General features: G+C 32.9%; 1 protein-coding gene and 1 pseudogene across 2 annotated transcripts; both read left to right on the top strand.

Annotated features, from left to right (window-relative positions):
* The first annotated feature begins 2,123 nt into the window (after positions 1-2,123).
* Positions 2,124-17,269, top strand: LOC132312787 (RNA-binding protein 1-like). 2 transcript variants are annotated; one of them, XM_059811289.1, is made up of 7 exons: positions 2,124-2,442; positions 8,615-8,733; positions 8,817-9,054; positions 9,190-9,251; positions 9,325-9,415; positions 16,643-16,763; positions 16,887-17,269. In XM_059811289.1, exons 1-6 carry the CDS (start codon positions 2,355-2,357, stop codon positions 16,744-16,746), a joined length of 702 nt encoding a protein of 233 aa, XP_059667272.1. In that variant the 5' UTR covers positions 2,124-2,354; the 3' UTR covers positions 16,747-16,763; positions 16,887-17,269. The 2 variants fall into 2 exon arrangements, with proteins under 2 accessions (XP_059667272.1, XP_059667273.1); XM_059811290.1 differs by having other exon boundaries at positions 2,125-2,442; positions 9,334-9,415.
* A 2,160-nt stretch (positions 17,270-19,429) lies between these two features.
* LOC132315127 (U2 spliceosomal RNA) lies at positions 19,430-19,590 on the top strand (annotated as a pseudogene).
* Positions 19,591-22,731: the final 3,141 nt, after the last annotated feature.

A 22,731-nucleotide genomic window follows, 5' to 3' on the forward strand; every position in this document is an offset into this window, starting at 1 on the left:
AAAATTATTCCCCTAAAATAAAGTACTTTCTTTAAATACGTAGTAATTTATTTCCTTTAATTTTGAACCATATTGTTACAATTTTCATATATACACACACCACTTATAAAAATAATTTAAAAAATTCAATATGGTAAAAAATGGGGCAATCAAAGGTTAGTCCCCAAAAAGGAAAATATAATTAAACTTAAGAATAAATAAATTGTCTTTGTTGTGGTACATGCCTTGAGATGATCGTCATTTTTTTTTTTGCTCAATTAATTACACTTGTTTTATAAATTTTTTTTTTATTTTTTATTGGTACCATTTACTGAAGCAACGTTTAGTTTTTTCATGATCTCCCTCTCTCGTGCATGTGTACTGTATGTGTGTGTGTGTGTGTGTTTTTGCAGGTTTATATTGTTATAAATTAGGAGATATGATTAAAATTATGTGCAACTAAAATTTTATATATATACATATATATAGGATGAATTTTCACTTAGTGAAATAAAAAATAAAAAATTGCAGATTTAAACCATATGGATTAGGAGATATGTTAAAGTTTTTTGCGCAAAATTTATATAATACACACACACAGATATATATATATATATATATAAAAGTTGTTTTTTATTTTATTTATTTTGGTAATATATACACCATATGCAAAAATGCCAAGTTGAAATTCAACTTATAAATCTTGGGTTTATTTGGTTTGTAACTCTGATAATAGTTTTCTGTTTTCAAAAAACTGAAAACAGAAAACTGTATAAAAAATTATGGTTTGTTTAATTTTCTGAAAACTGTTTTATGAAAACTCAGTTATAAAAAGGTCTGTTTTCAGATAACTGTCTTTTATTTTTATCATAAAACTGTTTTCTATTATCTGAATTCATAAGAACTGTTTTCAGAGTTACAAACCTTGTTTTTCTAAATTTTATGAATGAAATAATTATTTAATTTAGGAAGGATATTTTGGTATTTTGAAATAAGAATTTAGAGGGTATTTTTGACCTAAATAATAATTTTAATGCATATGTAATTATTTTACTTAACTCGACGAAATTAAAAATTAAATTTAAAAATAAATTGATTTGTTATTTAAATTTCCTAAATCTACTTAAGTGTAATTTTTCCTTTTAAGTTTTATTGTTAAATAATCTTATTGGGACTTACAGCTTTATTACTCTCCATCCTCCTAAATGTGTCATCCACCTTTTTTTATTGACTAAGTTATTTATTACTATTTCTATATTAACTTCATTTCATTTTCTTTACTTCTTCTTCTGTACTCCTTGTCATTTAATAGATTTTGAAAATAGTTTTTGTTTTTCATCAGTTAATATATAAATTTATTTGACTAGTATGTTCTTAATACAATTATCTAAATCTATAATGAATCTATATGTTGATAAAAAATAAAAATAAAAATGATTTATATGGACAGGTGTAGAGTCAGGATTTTATTTTAGAGATGCACAATGTAATTATTGAAAAAAAAAATTTAAATCAAAAGGCAGATAAGAAAAAAAAACAGTTCGCAAATTAAGTACTACAAAAAAATATAGTTACAAATATAAGAATCATAATATTGATTGATAATATTTTAACTAAATACAATCACAAATATCATCGATAAAAAGAGAAAGAAGTAGAAAAAATGGAACAATACATAATTATACATAAAGGAAAAAAGAAACAAAAAAAAAAAGAAAAAAGAAAAATATATGATGTACTTGAAGAAGGGGATATATGCAAAAGAAAATTAAAGAAATTTAAAAATTTTAAAAGGCACTATTTAAAATTACCATATAAATATATGTATATAGCAAAAATATATATATATTTATGTATAGAAGATTGGAGCAAAGGCGGGTACACGTGTCCCTCCGGGCCTTAATAGACTCCGCCTCTTATATGGACTCCCTCTTTTGTAATTTGTTTTATTTATTTTTATTATTATTTTGTATAAGACATCGAGGAGTGAGTTTTTGTTTAGTTTTGCAGTTTTTTTATTTTTATTTTTATTATGTATATATAAGACATTGATTGAGTTTTACTATCTAATAAATACATACTACTATAATTATTTATTTTATCCTTTTCCCATTGCAAGGAAAAGAAAAGAATAGAAAAGGAAAGTAGAAGAGAAAAATACATGGGAGAGGACCGTATACCGAAATAATAGGGTTGTCTCTCTACCTTTACTATTTGGCTCGCTTCCCCTATCTGCTGCCAATTTTGTCTTCTCAAAAGAATCTCAGACTTCAGGGAGTGAATTGCACCAATCTTACCGCGACTACTTCAATAAATCGAACTTCGCTCTCTCTCTCTCTTCACTTGTAATTGTCTCTTTCTCTGTCCAAGAGTCAATGGGAGACGCTTATTGGAGGTACAGCGACAGTAGGCAGCAGCCTGCTCTTCATCCTCTTGCCGGAAAACGCCCTCGCTCGGACTTCGGTAACATCTCTCTCTTTATGTATTCATAATTATATGCATATATGAATATGTAGAAGGACACTTATCGGTAGTAGTGGATAAGCTAGGGTTTTGGATTAAAGATTGTATTTTTTTCTTTTTTAAATTATTTTTGAAACAAAGGATTCTAGGGAGCTGTTTTTAGATTTGTTAGGGTTTTAAGGAAATCGTACGTTTGTGGCGGAGCAAATGTTGGGAAAAAAATATGGAAATAAAGAAGAGAAGTTAAAGTTTCGGATCTTTGCTTTTTATTTGGGGGAAAAGACCTATGTTACTTAAACTGAAGTTACTCTTCTTGCATGATGTGCTTCCTTTCACATATATTACTAATTAGGTGTAAACCATTATCTATCTCAATATTTTTCAAAGAGAATCACTACCTCCTCTCTGCGTGGAAAATTTGCGTTTCTTTTTGAACTATACTGAGAAATTGTCGTGTGTGCCATGGCTTTTAAAAACAATTTCCGTTGGGCGGATTATTGTCAAGGGTAAATTTCGCTGACCTCCCTTGAGGTTTGGTCAAATTGCACTCCGGTGGAGCGTTTCGGTATTTTGGCTCCGCTTTAATGGAGCCGGCAATAATTTACACCCAGCTTATTATGAACCGGAAAGTACATGGGTACAGAGGATTATCCGCGAACCTTGGAGTTATATTTCATACTTGGCATCCAAGCGGCATTGGCATTCTTGCCCGTCGAGCATTTGAAAAAGTGTGTGGACGAGCCAGACTGTGGATTTGATTTTCCTTTTAATGGGTTAGTATGGCTTAAGGTAAGCAAGCAACAAGGAGTGAGTTTTATTACTTTAACCTCTCCTGAAAGCTGACGAAAGTTAAAATTGAGGGTGAAAAGTCAATAATGCCTTTTATATTTAAATACTTGTAAAATGAAAGAATTTTTATATGAGAAATTTCTTTTTTGTCCAACATTTATAAAAAACACCACACTCATTCTTTCTTTCCCCTATTGCATTTCTCGAACACATGTATATATGTATATGTGATATATATATGGTATATAGATTATATATATTTAGATATACAAATAGATACACACATATTTTAAAATGTGTAATGCATATAGATGTACATAGCCACCATACCGTCAAATCTCCGGCGGCTTTCTAAAGGCTAATCTTCCCCAGCCTTGTCCTCGGTTCCTCTTCCATAGCAGATTAGGTTGCAACAGCCTCCTCCCAAGTTCGATCGGCTCTCACACCTTTGACGAGAGAGAGAGATTCGACAATTTAAAATCGATCTCCTCTCCCAACCCTTCTTTCAAGATCACTGAACAACCCTTTTAGAACCTACTACTTTAGCTGGATTAAAAGTAGCCCACTCTAAGGGAGCGTTTGAAGTGTCCCTCCACTCTCCATCAAGCCAAGAATACCATCATCACATATTCGTATTGACAACTAAACCCACCTTTCGAAAAACCCGTGGTTGCCCACTGGGTTTGAGTAACGAATTGAAATCGCTTATCCTGAACACCCAAGAGAGCGATTCGCAACAAAACCAACGGTGTTAGAGATGGTGCGTCAGTTCACGCGGTGGGTGTCATCGTGCTAGGTGGCTGTCTCCGACCACACTCTACCGCGTGGACCCTTCAATACACTCCATCTCTCTCATCACCGGAACAATACTGTTATCCGTCACAAAATAGAGAAATGGAAAAATGAGAGAGAAATTACAGTAGAGAAGCGTGGGGAAGAGGAGAGAGAGATGTGGTTTGGACATTAAGTGTATTTTAGTCCATATATTGGTCATTTTTTTTGTTTGTCATTTATTATAAAACTAAGGTTATTATTGTCTTTTCATACAATGGAAGGGCAATATGGTCATTTTATAAAATTTATTTTAACTGTGACGGAGAGAAAACGGCAGGGGTTCCGTTGAGCACACGCACCAAACCTCAAGGGAGGTCAAAGTAATAAACCACAAGTGCTTTATCCGTGTGTAATTTGGCAAAACCTCATGGGAGACCAGTGTAATTTACCTTTTTTTTAAACACATCATACTACGATCCAAATGCATACCTCAAATACATGCCAATAATTTAATTTATACCCATCATTAATTTTAGAGAAAATTGGACCCACTTGAATCATCTAATTCTTAATTGGAGACTACTGAAAATAATTTTCAAAGAAAATGCCCATTTTCTAAACTCTCCAATTTAATTAGATTATTTTTGGTCAATAATTTTATCTCATAAATTAATAATGCTAAAATAAACTATTCAATTATATTTATGGATCTGTATGCATGTCGCAAATTCACAATTGTATAATTGATTTCATTCATGCGTACATACATGAATATAAAATTGCAAGGCAATAGGTCTATGGACTTTTAGAATTCTAAACTTGTAGAAAATGAAGAATATGTGTCACATCATTATTCTTACCCATCCAAAGTGTCATCCAACATTCGTTTTTGTCTTTTAGTGAGACAAGTGGACAATTTCAAATTTTAAACATGTTTTTTTTTTTTTTTTAAAGTCTTAATCTCCAAGTAAATCATCTTTAACTCAACTCATTTGATAACCTATTAAGTTAACTCATCCAACCCAAACATTTCTTGAGTATACCCATGCAAAAACTTGAATAACCCATTTACGAATTGCGCGTGCGCGCCAAAATGGTGTTCGAAAAGTACCCGGAGAGAGAAAAAATCAGTCAAAGGTACTGGGTCAAAACCTCAGCAAAATCCGGGTCAAAAGGAGTTGGGCTAGGCAATGCCCCGGGCAAGGCGGGTCCACCCGGTTCACTGAGCAAATGCCCAGCGTCCTTGCTAGGCACTGTTCGAGCGAGGAACTGTGCCAGATGGCGTCTGGTGACGTCGGATTCTGTTCGGCCAGCCCAAATGGGTGTCAATTGATTATTGGACAGAAGCAAATCAAAGATTTGTTCAGCCTTGGTAATATCAAAAGAGTAGCCTCTAGTGGCTTTGGTTGTCCAGGATTTGAGCCTAGGACTGAAAGGAAGCACCAAGGAGAACTCAACAATCTACAAGCCCATGGGTACTCTGAAGCTTACCGCTCCGTGGATATTATTCAAAGGAGAAAAAGCACTTTTTCAGCTTGCTGACCGGACAGCCCCTTTTCCTCCTCCATTGCCCCTTTTACCATTTTTATTTCTCACCCACTTACCTTGGATCTCTGTTGATGAACCTCAAGCTCCTTCAAGCTCTTGAACCACCATTGAAGCTCCCTTAGTCTTCGAACTTCAAATATTACAAGGCTTTGATGCTATTTACATGAATTTTGATGCAAATTGAATGAATATAAAGATTGAACAACAAAACCCCAACCCTTAGTTTCATTCATCTAATTGAACAATCAAAACCTATACAAACCCAGATACGTACATTCATCCAATTGAAAAATTTACAAGCCCCACAAACCTAAAAACTCACCATCCATGGACAAACACACATGTAAACATTCATTCAAGCATTCATAAACCATTCACAACACATAAACACATATTCAATATATGCAATCCTACATGTTGGTTATTCAAGTTTTTGCATGGGCACACTCGATGAATGTTTGAGTTGGATAAGTTAACTCACCGGATCACAAAATGAGTTGAGTTAAAGATGCTTTGCTTGGAGGTTAAGACTTGGGGGACAAAAAACATGTTTAAAATTTGAAATTGTTCACCGGATGACAATTTGGATGGCTAAGAATGATGATGTTTGCAAAGTTGCAAAGCAAACTTTATTTGATGTAAAAATAATAATCTATTCACTAATCTCTAAACCCTAGCAATTACAAGGCTTTATATAGAGTTTCTTCTTCCCCAATCCTAGTCTTATATTAGCTAACTACCAAATATAAAATAAAATCAAAATAGGAAAGCTGCTGAAAATCAGAAAACTACTCAAAAAGGAAAGCTGATGAAAATCAGAAAACTATATGAAAAACACAGATTACACTTGCAGAATTTGAAATTATGCCTGCATCAGTAAGTATGAATGGAATTAATTATATAATTGTGATGTGCAAACGGATCCATGAATATAATTAAATAGTTTTATTTAGCATTGTTAATTTATGAGATTAAATTGTTGACCAAGAATTATCTAATTAAATTGGAGAGTTAAGGAAATGGGCATTTTCTTTGAAAATTATTCTCAACGGTCTCCAATTGAGAATTAGATGATGTAAGTGGGTCCAATTTTCTCTAAAATTAATGATGGGTCTAATTGTCTAAATTAAATTATTGGCTTGCATTTGATGTATGGTTTTAAAGGAAAACCCTCAATTTATTAAAAATCAAGTTGGTGAGGGTTTTACAAACAAAGCCCTACAACTCCATTATCAATTGTAGTATAATGCTTTCGAAAACAATTTCCGTTTTCAAAAGTGGTGGCATACTGGGCGATTTCTCAATATAGTTAAAAAAGAAGCACAAGTTTTCTCCACGGAGAGGTGGTGATTCTCTGAGAAAAATATTGAGATAGATGATGGTTACACTTGATGCTTGGCCTAATACATTATTCCCCACAGAGAGGTGGTATTATTTATTTAAGTGAGACCAAAGGAAATTGGGAGTTATTTAATATTCGGCATGAGATGCCTGGTGGATTTAAATAAAGGGTCTGTGCCTCTCTAGTTAGTGGGAGTTCATCCCCCACGGCTATGCTTGGCGAGGATTCTTTTTTCTTCACTCCAGTTGATTTGGATATCATTTGATTATGTTAACCTGATTTCAACTCAAATTAGCTGTAACTAGTTGACATCTGCGATCACCTCATGTGGTGTTGTTATTTTATTTGAATACATGATAAATTTGAATTATAATCAAATAGTGGCTTGAAAAGAGTGCATGGGGGGCCTTGTAAACAAGCTATCAGGGTGGTTTATTCCACTTCAACTCAATTCAAAATTCCAAGTGTTTGATGAGATTTTCGAAGGTACGGGATTTATTAGGTTACTCAACTCGACCAAAAAAAGCCTTTTCAGATATTCTCAAGGAAAATCCAACAAATTATATCTAAATTCATCTTCCTAAAATTTGGGTTTTTGTGGGCACACGTATGCTTTTGTGCGATTCAGTAACATTTTGTAGTAAATAATTATAAGGCCCGGTCCTTATGAACTATAGGGGGGCATTTCTTGATGCAGTGGTTAAAAGCTTGGGGTTGTTGGAGGAATACAAGTTTGAGTCTGGTCATAGTCACTTTGTGCTAATAATGTGTCTATACCAGGAATGACAGTTATAACACAAATCTGCTAAAGTTGTTCGAACCCATTGTGAATAAGCGGGTTCAAGTTAACTTATTGTGAGACTTGGGTCTAATTGAGTTGGAAGCGTGTTCCTATTGTCTTTTATGTTAAATAACAATTTGTAGGTCAAAATGGATCAGAAAGGGTATCAGAGATCACTCTTACCTTCGTTATTTGCCTTCAAATTTGTACTTCATACTAGAGTTATAAGGTTTCTCTTACGAATTGTAACCAAGTATAAAAAGACACATCTAGGGTAGTCTTCATAAGCTAGATGCCCATCCAGGAAAAGTTGACACATCAGTCGTGGAGAGTGCCTTATAAAATGATCCAGCATTAAATGCCATACTTAGGAAATTTTCTGTCTAATCTGATCATCTCGTCCTCCATGAAACCTGATCCCATGAAGCATCTTGAGGAACTGTCACAGAATCCAATACCCAATCTTTGGAAGGTACTTCACATGGGAGTCTATGGCACCGTCATGGAACTGGTTGATCGATGTTTATTTATGTTTTAATATTCAAGTACCTTTTCCCAGAAAAGCACAGTGACATGAGAATCATAGTGTGAAGCACACCATCAAACAACATATGTATGCAGTACACTTCTTTTCTGAGGTTTAATATTTTCCTTGGAGTAAATTTGGCAACTATTCATGTTCAGTGATCTGAATAATCATTAATATCCTGGATATTGTTACTTGGCTGTTTTAAGTGTTTAGTGAGATCAGCAAGGTTTCTTTGGCGACTTTTCAAGTTCTGAAACCTGATTAGGAATTGGTAGTTACTGTCTGTTTTCTGTTGCTTCTGGTAGTTATGTGTTGTATGCTTCTATCTTCAAAGTTGCTCATCTGGGTTCATAGGTTGCTGTATATTATTCGTTGTTGGTTTGCTGAAATTTTGTGCTTAATCTTGTAGATGTCCAGGCTCATGAGTTACCGAGCTATTATGCTCGTGAGAATGAACGAGGAGCACACCGTGTAATTAGAGATTCTGACTCCATTGGAGCATCCTATGATCATTACCTGCGCAGTGCGGTATAGTATTTCATGTTTTTGGATTGCAGTGCCTTTTTATGTAGTTGTATGTTTAGGCCTAATGTATTATTGCAATGCACCAGCAAATGCCTTCTTATGGTGGAGGAGAGTCTGCTAGACCTATGAGTGGTGGACTAAGCAGTCGTCCTGTTGATGATCCACGCATTATGAGTATTGGGGGCTCAGATCCAGCTGTGACTGCAAAAGGCCGGGGCTTGGGATTGGGAAGCGGGAGGCATGAACTTGCCCTTCCTCCTGATGCCACCAATACGCTGTTTGTGGAGGGCTTGCCTGCGAACTGTACACGCAGAGAAGTATCTCGTATCCTTTTATTGTCTACCAAATTTTCTCTTTCCATTGATTTATTTATTATTTATTTATCCTTTTATTATTATTATTATTATTATTATTATTTTCATTTTGTTTCTAGTCTTGTTCCTTCACTTTTGTTTGTAGATATCTTTCGCCCTTTTGTAGGCTACAAAGAAGTGAGACTTGTAACCAAGGAATCGAGACATGTAAGTTATTTTGTTATAATTCGAAGTGCAAATTTGATATTTAGTATTTGATCAGTAATTTACTTACCATTAGTTTATGCAGGTTGGGGGTGATCCACTGGTACTTTGTTTTGTTGATTTTCAGAGTCCAGCCCATGCAGCTACTGCTTTGGACGCCTTGCAAGGTAAAGCTTGAACAAGCATATTTCTTTCCTTCAGAGTTGTAGGGATATTATAGCATGTAAAAATTGCTTACATGATTTGTCTCTTATCTATTCTGTTCTTGTTTATATCGCTAGTGGAGAAGGTATATTGAAGCAAACAAAAAATACCAGGTAATAGGGACCAGTACCAATTTGATGGCTGTCCATTTTATGTTTGGAGTGGGATGGGGTTGGAATTCACTCCCTTGAGATTTACTGTGAAAAATTGTCCGCCAAGAGTGTGGCTCTAGTGTGGCGCTGACCTTAGCTAGTATAAGTACGCTTAGCTTGACTTTAGCTATTATTTTTTGTGTGATTGCCAAATGAGAATGTGTAATGACCATCTTTAGCTGAAATGTGGTGGTAGTTATGGAGGCATGTATTGATTTTTTCAGAATAATTAGTTTGAAACGCGATGGTGAGTATTAGGACATGCAGTGTGTTATGTTTGAGTAACTCTAGATGTCCTGAAGACTTTCTTCCCCTTCCTTTTTATGGCTAAGGACAGTTCTCCTGTAGTTCTGGAAACCACTCCTTCCTAGTACTGACAGATTTTGTTTATCAGAAAAGCTGCTTTTGCCATATGATTCCTTCTATATTCTTTATAACTATGGCTAGAGGATAGCATGCTCAAAATTGGAGGAGTAGGTGATTTGGATGCCACAAATTAGTTGGTAGCTTAGGAACTTGCATTTTGGAGAGACTTGACGAGTTAAGTAGGTATTATTGGTATGGACACATTGACAGATTATGTGGAATTTTGTTTGGTTTAAACTTTGGAGACATGCCTCTCTAGAAATAATATTCACGAGCAATGATTCTCTCTCTCTCTCTCTCTCTCTCTATATATATATATATATATATATATATATATATATATAGGCAGTTGTTAAAATTTTAACCCTTCACCTCCACCCGCCCACCTACCTCCACCCCTTTGGATGCTCTTCCAACGCCCATGATAGTTTTGGTATCTTCACTCAATTGCCTTTTGTAGACCTGTGGGTCACAGTTGGAGTTAGTGTGTTGGTGAAGACCTAGGAAGCACGGATACTTCTAGGAGAGCAACGTACCCGTATCGGATATGTGTTGGGTACAGATACTCGACGGATACTCTCGGATGCGTGTCCGATACTTCTTAAACGTATCTATAATTTTAAAATACATTTTTTAATTCTAACACGTATCCGATACTTAGGTATTTCCACTGCGTATCCAACACTTTTCGGATACTTCATAACACATTTTAAACAAGTTTGAACATTAAAATGCAACTTATTCAACAATAATAACATAGTATAATTGTTTAAAAAAGTTCAAATTTTATTAAGTGATGACTAGGGATGCTTGTTTTATGTGTTGTGAAACGAACTTCTATTTATATTAATGATTGCATTTAGATTCATAATATTTTTAAAAAATTGACCAAAAATTAATTTATATATATATAAATAAGATTTATTAATTTTTTATTGCCATATCCTACTGTACCCGTATCCTTTTTTTTTTTTTTGAGATTTGCTGTATTGCCATACCCGTATTGTGTCGTATCCGTATCCCGTATCCGTATCCGTATCTGTGCTTCCTAGGTGAAGACCCAAACTAATTTTCACAAGCTAGCATGTTTAAAAGGTTAATAATTTGTTTCTTGAGTTGCACTTGCAGCCATTGTGGCCATCTTCATTTGTATTTTCTATGTTTCTTGGACATATTTGGCTCTTAGCTCTTTTCGTGCACTTCTTTGTGGTGCAATTTTGGTGCTTTTCTTCTCTCCTTCATCAGTATACTCTTTAAGAGCTTCTTTGAAAGTGCCTGCGTATGTACATGTGAAGATCTTCTAATGCTCCATTTGGTTGGAAGGAGGGGAGTGGGGTGGAAGGAAGATATAAAGGAAGCGGTGGGCTGCCTTCGTTTGGTAGAGAGGAGACAAGTAGAGTAGGGAAGAATCAATGGGTGAGCCATCCTTCTTGGCACTCAAAATTTTATTCCCTCCAAAAGTGTACAGAACATAGAAAGGAAGGGAAACATAGTTATAAATTGACAATTCCACTCTTCATAATGGTTAGAGATAAACTAGTACTTGTGTATTAGTTTAATAACGAGGGTATACTGGTAAAATATATATATATATATGTATATATATGTAATCCGTCATTCCTTTCCTTTTATCCAAACAAATGTTTCAACCCACCATCCTTTCTACTATCCCTTTGATGTAGGCTCAAATAGAAGAAAGCAAATAAGAGTTATGGGCTGGTAATTCAGAAACAAAGCTAAGATTCAGGGGTTGTTAGTAGAAAAGAAGGATTGAAAATAACAAAGAAAAGCCTATTGGAATCACTCCAATAGGACCTAGGTATCACACCTAGAGAAGGCCTTTGTGAATCACTCAGATAATTTTGTTCAATCATTCGCTGAGTATTCAGAGTTTTACATAGTATCCTTTTTATAATAAAAGATGACCCTTGGATTACCTTACAATGGAGGTAATCAAAAGTTGACTCTAACTTAATAAAGTAACAAATAACTTAATTGATGCAATTTAATCTAATTATGCAATTTACCAAAACAATGCATATTTTCCATAATTAATGCAATTACCAAAATAATGAAATTTGACCAAACCCCCTAATAATGCAATTTACCAAAATGATGCAGATTCACCATAATTAATGCAAGTACCAAACTAATGCAATTTTGACCAAACCCCCTAATTATGCGAGACTCCAAGTGGACCCCATCATCTAGCATGTGCCAAATAAAGGTTTGAGCTCTAGAATCCTTCTTGCCATGCCTTTTAAATACTTTAAAAGGTTAATGCCACTGTTCTCTACCAATTCTCTCCGGCTTGGAAAAACTCGGCTCCGACGAGTTAAAGGGATGAAATTGCTCATAAGTATGAAAAGAGCTAGAAAATTTCGGCCTTGTATTCAGCAATTTCCATAATTTGCACCAAAAAAACAATGCATAAACTTCAAAGCTCGATCAGAAATAATAGTGTTGTGCAACCCATGAAGTCGGACAACTTCTTGAAAAAAAGGTTTGGCATTGTGGACAGCATTAGAGGTCATAGAACATAGAAGAAAATGCGCCTTTTTCGAAAAAAGATCCAGAACAATGGTTATAGCATCATGTCCTCGACTAGTTCTAGGTAACACCATTACAAAATTAGCATCTGACCCATCACCTCTGATACGAACTCCATGGCCAGTACCATGTCGAAACTCAAGGCTATCCTTCCACGAATGTATTCGAGCAAGAACATAAAGAGCAAACCAGTTGGTTCCATCTAGGTACTGTGCTCCAGAATCGAATAGACAAATGCTGTTTGGATCAAGTCCTAAACATGTTTTCTCTAGTTTATAATGCATAATTGCTGCATTAGGACCAACTGAGGAAATATTAGGAAAACTTAACCCTCTAAAATGATCTTTTGATGTGCGAGACCCCTCTAGCTTATCACTTACAGGATAAGTTTCTTCTGGCAGTTGGTTTTTCCAGACCTCATCTACCAAGTTGGTGGATATCTGAACCAGCTTCTGTTGCTTCTTGGCACAAGCATGCTCCCATTTCTTTGCAGTGCCCACTAATATACACCAAGTATCTACTCCAATAGCTGCGTCTTTTGGAAGATTCAGAATAGAAGTACTATCTATCCAAGACGTTTTGAATGGTTGTGGATATGGTTTGATGGAAATTTTGAGATGCCTAACCATGCTTGTGGAGACAACATTTGGGCTGCCACCGCCATCAATAGTAGGCTTCTGAGCTTGATTTTCACAATGAACTTGCGCCTCAAAATGAGAGGTCTGCTGCCCATCTTTGCCACCAACTTTAGGGTCTTCAAGGATGCGCGTTACAACAGAGATGGACTAAACAATCTCTCCAACTTCTTTCACATGATCAATGTTGCAGGTCTCATCATCAAGCAGGTTCTCACAATCCTTGCTAACCATATTACTCTTTCCTTCAGGATCAGCCATGTCAGATAAAGATGGTTTCGATCCATCATTTGGCTGCATTGTTGTTGTTTGTGTGCGGTGAGTTCCATCACGTAACTTCTTTGTAATATCTCCAGTAACATCATGTGGCTCATGATGATTCATCTCTAATGGATTTCTTGGAAACTCCAACACGGGATGGAGTGGTGGATCAACCTTCAAATTACACCTTTGCAGAGAGTGTAAAGGCTGTTGTTGCTTGCGGTTTCTGCCATCATTAGTACCCAATGCATATTCTTCTTTAAAGGCTACCAATTTGTTAAAAGGCTGGGAAATTCGAGCCCCTATCCTATTGCATTGAGCATTCAGCCCTTTAAGCTTTTCCAAAATTTGTAACAGCAACTCAGTCTTCTGATTATTGTCCAATCTTTCATTGGCTGATTGAGTAATCATAATGTCTACTTAGGCTTTGATACCAAAACTGATGTAGGACAAAGGACATACTCAAATAGAAGAAAGTAAATAAGAGTTATGGGCTGGAAATTCAGAAACAAAGCTAAGATTCAGGGGTTGTTAGTAGAAAAGAAGGATTGAAAATAACAAAGCAAAGCCTATTGGAATCACTCCAATAGGACCTAGGTATCACACCTAGAGAAGGCCTTTGTGAATCACTCACAAAGAAATCTCAATGGATAATTTTATTCAATCATTCGCTGAGTATTCAGAGTTACATAGTAACCTTTTTATAATAAAAGATGACCCTTGGATTACCCTACAATGGAGGTAATCAAAAGTTGACTCTAAGTTAATAAAGTAACAAATAACTTAATTGATGCAATTTAATCTAATTATGCAATTTACCAAAACAATGCAGATTTTCCATAATTAATGCAATTACCAAAATAATGAAATTTGACCAAACCCCCTAATGATGCAATTTACCAAAATGATTCAGATTCACCATAATTAATGCAATTACCAAACTAATGCAATTTGACCAAACCCCTTAATTATGCAAGACTCCAAGTGGACCCCATCGTCTAGCATGTGCCAAATAAAGGTTTGAGCTCTAGAATCCTTCTTGCCATGCCTTTTAAATACTTTAAAAGGCTGATGCCACTGTTCTCTACCACCCTTCCATTCAACCAAAAGAAAAAGTGAGGAAGACACTCTCTCTTCCCTGGGGATGCCTCATCCATCTTTCCCGTTCTTCCCTTCATCCATTTTTCCGTCTCTCCTGCCAAATGGAGCGTAACTGTATTAACGTGATGAAAGTGATCAATATTACATAAATTTCTTATTCATGTGTGTATACTTACTTATATACTATGTTTATATGGATATATATAGAATGCACATGCATTTGTATATGTTTATGCATACGCATATGGGTACAATTTCAATCAGAGGTTGTAGAAATCTTGGAGGATTGTTGACATACCAGGAACACTGATATGATATTTTGCAATGTGCAATGTAAAATGTAAAGGACATGCATGGAGAAAATTTAAACTAAGAAACACGGTATATATATATATATATATATATATATATATAGGGAGTTGTTATTGGCGCTCCAAAATTGTACGCAAGTGCCTCATTTTTATATATTTATAAATCAAATGACAATAAGTAACCCTCAACTATCCGAATAGGTCTCCATCTCTTTTCTTTCTATCTTTGTTTGCTTGCGTTTTTATTCCAACTGAATCATGAAGACCTACCATCAAATTACTCTCGTTTCCATCTCTTTTCTTTCTCTTTTGTAGGCTTCCTTTTTTACTCCAACTGAATCACGAACACCTACCATTTACAAATATCTATTTAGCAAATATTAGTTATTTTGTGTACAATGGCGAATGGAAATATGCATAATTCAGCAAACCATATTGTCACTTAGCCTTTTATGGTAAAAATTTGGGATTAGATTGAAAATAAATTAATAAATTAAGAACATGGAGTGTCTATTTCTTTCAAGAGAAGAAGCTATCAAAGTTGGGAAAAGCTATACTTGCCACACACTCACAACAAAAAAAAAATGAAAAAAAAAAGAAAAGAAAAAAAAAAGAAGAAGATGAAAAGCTATCGAAGAAAGGAAACTACTTTTAGGGACACACACTGTTTATGATTATAGCCTTTGAGGTTTCTACTAGGACATGTTTGTCTTGTTGTCCTCATTTTTATCGTCAACATTGTCTGAATAATTTTGTTTTTATCTCCATTCTTTCTCTGTTACGGGTTCTTTTTCACCTTACCTCTGTATTGCTCTGAGGGCAATCTAGATGGTAGGGAGAGGAGAGAAAAGAGTGAAATAGAGAAACAAAAGAGACAATAGATGAAGAGTAAGCTGAGAGAGTCCTACCAAAGAGGAGAGAGAAAAAAGCTAGAGAACTGTATGGGAACAATTTAGGGTTGTTTTTGTCATTTAGTTATAAAGATACAGAAGTGGAGCGTCTTAGTATAATTTTGGAGCATGAATATCAGCTCCCTATATAGATATATATGCGTGTTTGTGCTTGTATATATACAATATTGAAATTTCATATGGACTTTCAGGCATGACCATCACTCTAGTAAATGTTGCACAGATTGAAAATTTTCATTTTGGAAGTCCTTGAGCTTCCACTGTATCTCAAATACAATGTCGCCCCATATCTTCAGAAGTTCTCAAAATCTTAAAATATCAACCGTGATGGATGGTGGCCCAAATCCTTCGTGTAAATAATCAGTTTGGATAGCCTAAAAAGTGTGTTTCTGATTTACACATTGCAGACCAAGAAATAGGATGCTTGGGGTAGTGTAGGCTTCTCAGATCAGATCTCTAGTTGCTGATGCTGGTTTGTGATGGTTTGAGTTTGACCACAGTGCTGTCAATATCATCATCACTATTTTAGCCACACATTTTTTGCTTGTTTTTCCTTTCAACCAAAGAGACTAATTAAAGTGAACCGGAAGACAGGTGGAGCAGAACCGTTCAGCGTATCAGAGACTACACCTCAAGATATGTTTGAATCCAATGGGTTCTGACATGGAACTTATCGTGATTGGACAGTCTCTTATTTTTATCCCATTGCCCTTATTTCTAAATAGTGGGGACCTGCTATTATGACTTAAGTGTATTAGAAAGTGACTGACCATATTGTCCGTGTGAGTTTATCTATTCAATTTGAAGTGAAAATTGCAAGTCTAACATTAACCTGTTTGCTGATACCCCTTTGACGTTCGAAATGTGTTGCACAGCATAAATTAGTCGAACTCAATTTTGCAGGTTATAAATTCGATGAGCATGACCGTGACTCGGTCAATTTAAGGCTGCAATTTGCTCGCTATCCTGGTGCGAGGTCTGGTGGCCCACATCGTGGCAAACGTTGAATTATGCAGTTTTACAGGTGACAGTTGCCTCTACCATTTGCTCGTGCCCATATCTATTAATGGCCATTAGGTTCTTGAAAAAGAGTCTTATCATACAACAATGAACCAAACTAAAATTATTGAATGGCGCTTCTGTGTAGGACCCACTCGAGTCGGGAGATTCACGATAGCGAGGGATGTTACAACCACCTTGCAGTTTCAAGAATTACATACCTCGCTGAATGGGAGCTTTCATTAGGACAAGCATGAATCGGGTGGGCTTTTGATATTGAGGGACGACAACTCGAGTTTTAAAGAATACTGACTTTTCTATTTGCTTTATACTTCTGTTTTATACAGTTTCACTAGACTCGCTTATTATTAAATTTTATCTCGAGTTGAATCTAGAAAAGAATGTTTCTGCTTTTGTCTATGTCTAGAGATTAGGATTTTTGTGTCTGAAATACTGAGTAATTCGAGAATAGTGGTGGAAGCGGTGGGTAGTGATTTGTATTTTATTCTAATTTGTTATTAATTTTTCTAAGATTTTCTTTAGCTTCATAAACAACATCATCCCTCCTTGGCCTTTATTTTAATTTTTAACTTAGGTTTTCTTAATACAACATACAGCAGCTATTTCATATCTTTCAGTTGGTTAAATTTATATTTCTGTTTTCTGATTTTTCTTAAAAGTATCCATAGTTTTACAAAAACTTGTTTTTGTAAAAAATTATTTCGAATTTGATTTTCTACCTTCGACTATTAGCAGTTGAGTACTTGCATATTTTCGTGGTTTTATATGCTTGAGGGATGTGTTACGGTTCTTTAGGATTAGAAATGCCAGTTAAACTTATGCTATGTAAAAGATTCCAACATTGCATAGCATCCGTAGTTTGAGGAATGAAATCAATAAATTTCATTTTCGAAAACAAAATTTTATTGTACTGGAGTTTCTGGAAAGTGTTTCTTACGCCTTCTTACGTCTTAAATGTATTATGATGAAGGCTTGTGACCTTGTGTTTGTCTTGCAAGCTCTAGATGTCAACACGGTTTCTTCTTTTACCACTAGCTGTCAGCTCGAGTGGGAATTGACTGCATGCTGAGAAAGAGGAAGTGCGGGGTTGAAGTCTTAGTTGGGGACATGGGTGCTTCTGCATTACTTGTAAAAGAAAAATAAAAAAAATAAAAAAAATATACAACACTCTTTCTGAAATTGGTGAATCAGCTTGGTTTCATGAATGGGTATTTTGTTCAAATCGCTTTGCGTTGTGGGTGCCACCCTGCTAATTGCTCTTTTTTTGACTATAATTGGTTCAGTCGAATCATATAGAAAGACCCGTTACCTCTTGTCATTAAAGCTGCTGTTGAATCTTTATGTTAATAGACTTTATAGTTGTGTATCATTAAATGGTTCATCGCAAATATGTCAGAGCTGCTGTTGAATCTTTATGTTAATAGACTTTATAGTTGTGTATCATCAAATGATTCATCGCAAATATGTCGGAGCTGCTGTTGAATCTTAATGTTAATAGACTTTCTAGTTGTGTATCATTAAATGATGATCATTTTGGACTTGAACTAGGCTTGAATTTTTGGACTTTTGTAGCTTGAGGAAGAGCTCTCCGTTAATATTTACATTGCATTGCAATCTTGTAGATTGTTGTGATGAAAATAATCATCTCTATTCTTAGGCCACATCTGTCTACACAAAAGTTAGGGTTGGGTTGGGTTGGGTTTGTTTTGTATTTGAGCATGGCGAGAAACCTTCAGATTGAACAAACACAGTTGGTTTGTGCATGTGAAGATGGCTTATTAGGTTAAAGTGTTGTGAGTTGTATGTTGTTATATGTTAGTAGAAAATAGAAGTAGAAGCGGTGATAAGCCCTTAGAGGCAACTTTTGGTTTTAACGTATTCTACATAGATATGACGTTTTGGAACAGCTTAGAGTGTGGTGCGCCATATATTATGATATGGATAGGAACAGTAGTAGTACAGGGGAGGACATGAATGATGATTTTTATTGGAATGCTACTTTTAGTGTTGTAGTGAGTTGATGGCTATCTCTTAAGAATGAGAAGAAGCATGCGCATAAAGGAATGAATGAATGGCGGTGGAGGATTTGTATCCCCTCATTTTGCATGGTCCGTCCATACATTGCACATTGTATTTGCTTTGTGCGGTTTCTCTCTCTCACAGAAAATGTTCCCCCACCACCCAACACAAAGTTAGGTCATCATTGATTTTTTATTTTTTCGTATTAATTTCCGTTTACTACTTTTAGTTGATCCTTTTGTCATTCTATTAAAAATTGATACAGTCGTCGGTATTACCTACTCTTGAGAAGTTGTCACGCAATTTGTAACTTACATCAAAATAAAATAAAAGAAAAGGTTTTTTTTTAGTTAAAAGATAAATAAAATAAAAGGTTCAAAACAAGTTCTTGTACACAATTTGCATGTTTGTATATCTACATCTATATTTATACTATTATTAAATGTGCAAAGTGTTTCAGTATTTTAGTATTTATTTATTAATTGATATAAATTCTATAAAACTCAAAATTACCTAATAAAATTAAAATTAATTCAATTAACAAAACATAAAAAGAGTTTAATTTAAATTACAAAGTCCCACATTGGTTTTAAATAAAAAAGATTACATGAAAATCTCTTATAAAACTATAGAGTTACAAAAATAATAATGACACCTTCTCGGCCTTTTGGCTAAGATCAAGTGTAGTACTACATTTTTTTGGGTCGGCCTTTTAGCTAACCTTTCTTGGTTTTTTGGCTAAGATCAAGTTCAGTATTTAAGTATTTATTTATTAATTGATATAAATTCTATAAAACTCAAAATTACCTAATAAAATTAAAATTAATAAAATATATAAAGAGTTTAATTCAAATTACAAAGTCCCATATTGGTTTTAAGTAAAAGGATTACATGAAAGCCTCTTATAAAACTATGGAGTTAAAAAAAATAATAATCACACCTTCTCGCCTTTTGGCTAAGATCAAATATAATATTAATTTTTTTTGAGTCGGCCATTTGGCTAACCTTTCTTGGTCTTTTGGCTAAGACCAGAGCCTAGCAGGTCACTGTAACGGCCGAACCTTCCCGATGGATCAATCTCAGTGTAGTACTACTTTCTCGGCCTTTGTGCAAAGAGTTTCAGTATTTATTTATTAATTAATATAAATTCTATAAAACTCAAAATTACGTAATAAAATTTAAATTAATTCAAATTAACAAAATATAAAAAGAGTTTAATTCACAATAAAGAGCTCTCATTAATTATTATATTCCACGATATATAGAATAGTATTTCAATATTTAAATTACCTAATAAAATTAAAATTAATTCAAACTAACAAAATCTAAAAAATGTTTAATTCAAATTACAAAGTTCCACATTGTTTTTAAGTAAAAAAGATTACATGAAAACCTCTTATAAAATTATAGAGCTAAATAATAATCACACCTTTTCGGCCTTTTGGCTAAGATCAAGTGTAGTACTAAATTTTTTTGGGTTGGCCTTTTGGCTAACCTTTCTTGGTTTTTTTGACTAAGATCAAGTTCAGTATTTAAGTATTTATTTATTAATTGATATAAATTCTATAAAACTCAAAATTACAAAATTAATTAAAATTAACAAAATATAAAAAGACTTTAATTCAAATTACAAAGTCCCACATTAGTTTTAAGTAAAAAGGATTATATGAAAGCCTCTTATAAAATTATAGAGTTAAATAAATAATAATCACACCTTCTTGCCTTTTGGCTAAGATTAAGTGTAGTATTAAATTTTTTTGGGTCGGCCTTTTGGCTAACCTTTCTTGATCTTTTGGCTAAGATTAAGTGTAGTATTAAATTTTTTTGGGTCGGCCTTTTGGTTAACCTTTCTTGGTTTTTTGGCTAAGATCAGTGTAGTATTACTTTTTCGGCCTTTGTGCAAAGAGTTTCAGTATTTATTTATTAATTAATATAAATTATATAAAACTCAAAATTACCTAATAAAATTCAAATTAATTCAAATTAACAAAATATAAAAAGAGTTTAATTCACAATAAAGAGGCTCTCATTAATTATTATATCCCACGATATATAGAATAGTATTTCAATATTTAAATTACCTAATAAAATTAAAATTAATTCAAATTATCAAAATATAAAAAAAGTTTAATTCAAATTGCAAAATCCCACATTGGTTTTAAGTAAAAAAGATTACATGAAAGCCTCTTATAAAATTATAGAGCTAAAGAAATAATAATCACACCTTCTCGACCTTTTGGCTAAGATCAAGTGTAGTACTAAATTTTTTTGGGCGGCCTTTTGGCTAACCTTTCTTGGTCTTGGTCTTTTGGCTAATATCAAGTGTAGTAATACTTTCTCGGCCCTTATGCAAAGAGTTTCAGTATTAATTTATTAATTGAAATAAAATCTACATAATAAAATTTAAATTAACCTATTTATCTATTTATTATTATGAATTTTTTAATAAACGAAAATCTAATTAGACAAAATTATTAATATAAAAAATATTTATTAATTGATATATAAAATTAAATAATTTTTGTAAAACTCTACCACAAATTAGCTTTTATTATGATTTTTTAATAAAATTAAATCTAATTTGACAAAGATATATTTAAAGAAAATAAAATAATTTCTATAAAACTCTATTACAAATTACCTATTATATTTTCAATAAAACTCTATCAACAAAGATATATTTAAAGAGTTTCTATAAAACTCTAACACAAATTACCTATTTATTTATTTATTATAAGTTTTTTAATAAATGGAAACCTAATTAGACAAGAATTATTAAAATAAAAAGCATTTATTAATTGATATAAAAAGAGTTTATATTAAACTCTAACACAAATTACCTATTTATTAATTTATTATAAGTTTTTTAATAAAAGAAAATCTAATAAGACAAGAATTGTTAATATAAAAAATATTTTTTAATTGATATAAAAAATAAAATAATTTTTCTAAAATTCTACAACAAATTACTTTTATTATGAGTTTTTTTAATAAAAGTTAATCTAATTCGACAAGAATTATTAAAATATAAAAATATTTATTAATTCATATAAAAAAAGTTTTAAAAATATTTTCTATAACACTATAACGCGTATTACATATTACAATTTTTTAATAAAATAAAATATAATTTTCAGAATAAAATACAGAAACTCTACCAAAGTGTTTCAGTATTTATTTATTTATATAAAAAAATATTTATTAATTGATATAAAAAGAGTTTTTATCTGTACTACTATTAAATGTTCAAAGAGTTTCAGTATTTAAGTATTTATTTATATTAAAATTATTTATTAATTGATGTGAAAAGTGTTTTTCTAAATAAAATAAAATAAAAAATTCTATCGAACTCCAAAATCTATCTAATAAAATTTAAATTAACCTATTTATCTTTTTATAATTATGAATTTTTTAATAAAAAAAAATTAATTAGACAAGAATTATTAATATAAAAAATATTTATTAATTGATATATAAAATAAAATAATTTTTGTAAAATACCGCAAATTAACTTTTATTATGAGTTTCTTAATAAAATTAAATCTAATTAGACAATGATATATTTAAAGAAAATAAAATATTAAATGTGTAAAAAGTTTCAGTATTTCAGTATTTATTTATTTATATAAAAAATATTTATTAATTGATATGAAAAAAGTTTTTATAAAAAAAAAATAAATAAACAGAAGAAAAAAAACTCTATAAAACTCTAAAATCTACCTAATAAAATTAAAATTAACTTATTTATTAATTTATAATTATAAATATTTTAATAAAAATAAATTTAAAGTTTTCGTATTTATTTATTTATTTTAAAAATATTTATAAACTACCTCAATGTGAAAAATGCCAAATCTAATAATTTTCAAATAATTTTGGTGCCACCTGTCTTGTCTGTCGAAGCTTTTGGCAACAGGGTTTGGAGGCGGCCTTTCCAATTTCCAAATGACCAA

Source organism: Cornus florida, unplaced genomic scaffold (assembly GCF_030987335.1).
Source record: "Cornus florida cultivar Cherokee Brave unplaced genomic scaffold, ASM3098733v1 CherokeeBrave_3.0.0_Hap2_Chr06, whole genome shotgun sequence".
NCBI classification, from domain to species: domain Eukaryota; kingdom Viridiplantae; phylum Streptophyta; class Magnoliopsida; order Cornales; family Cornaceae; genus Cornus; species Cornus florida.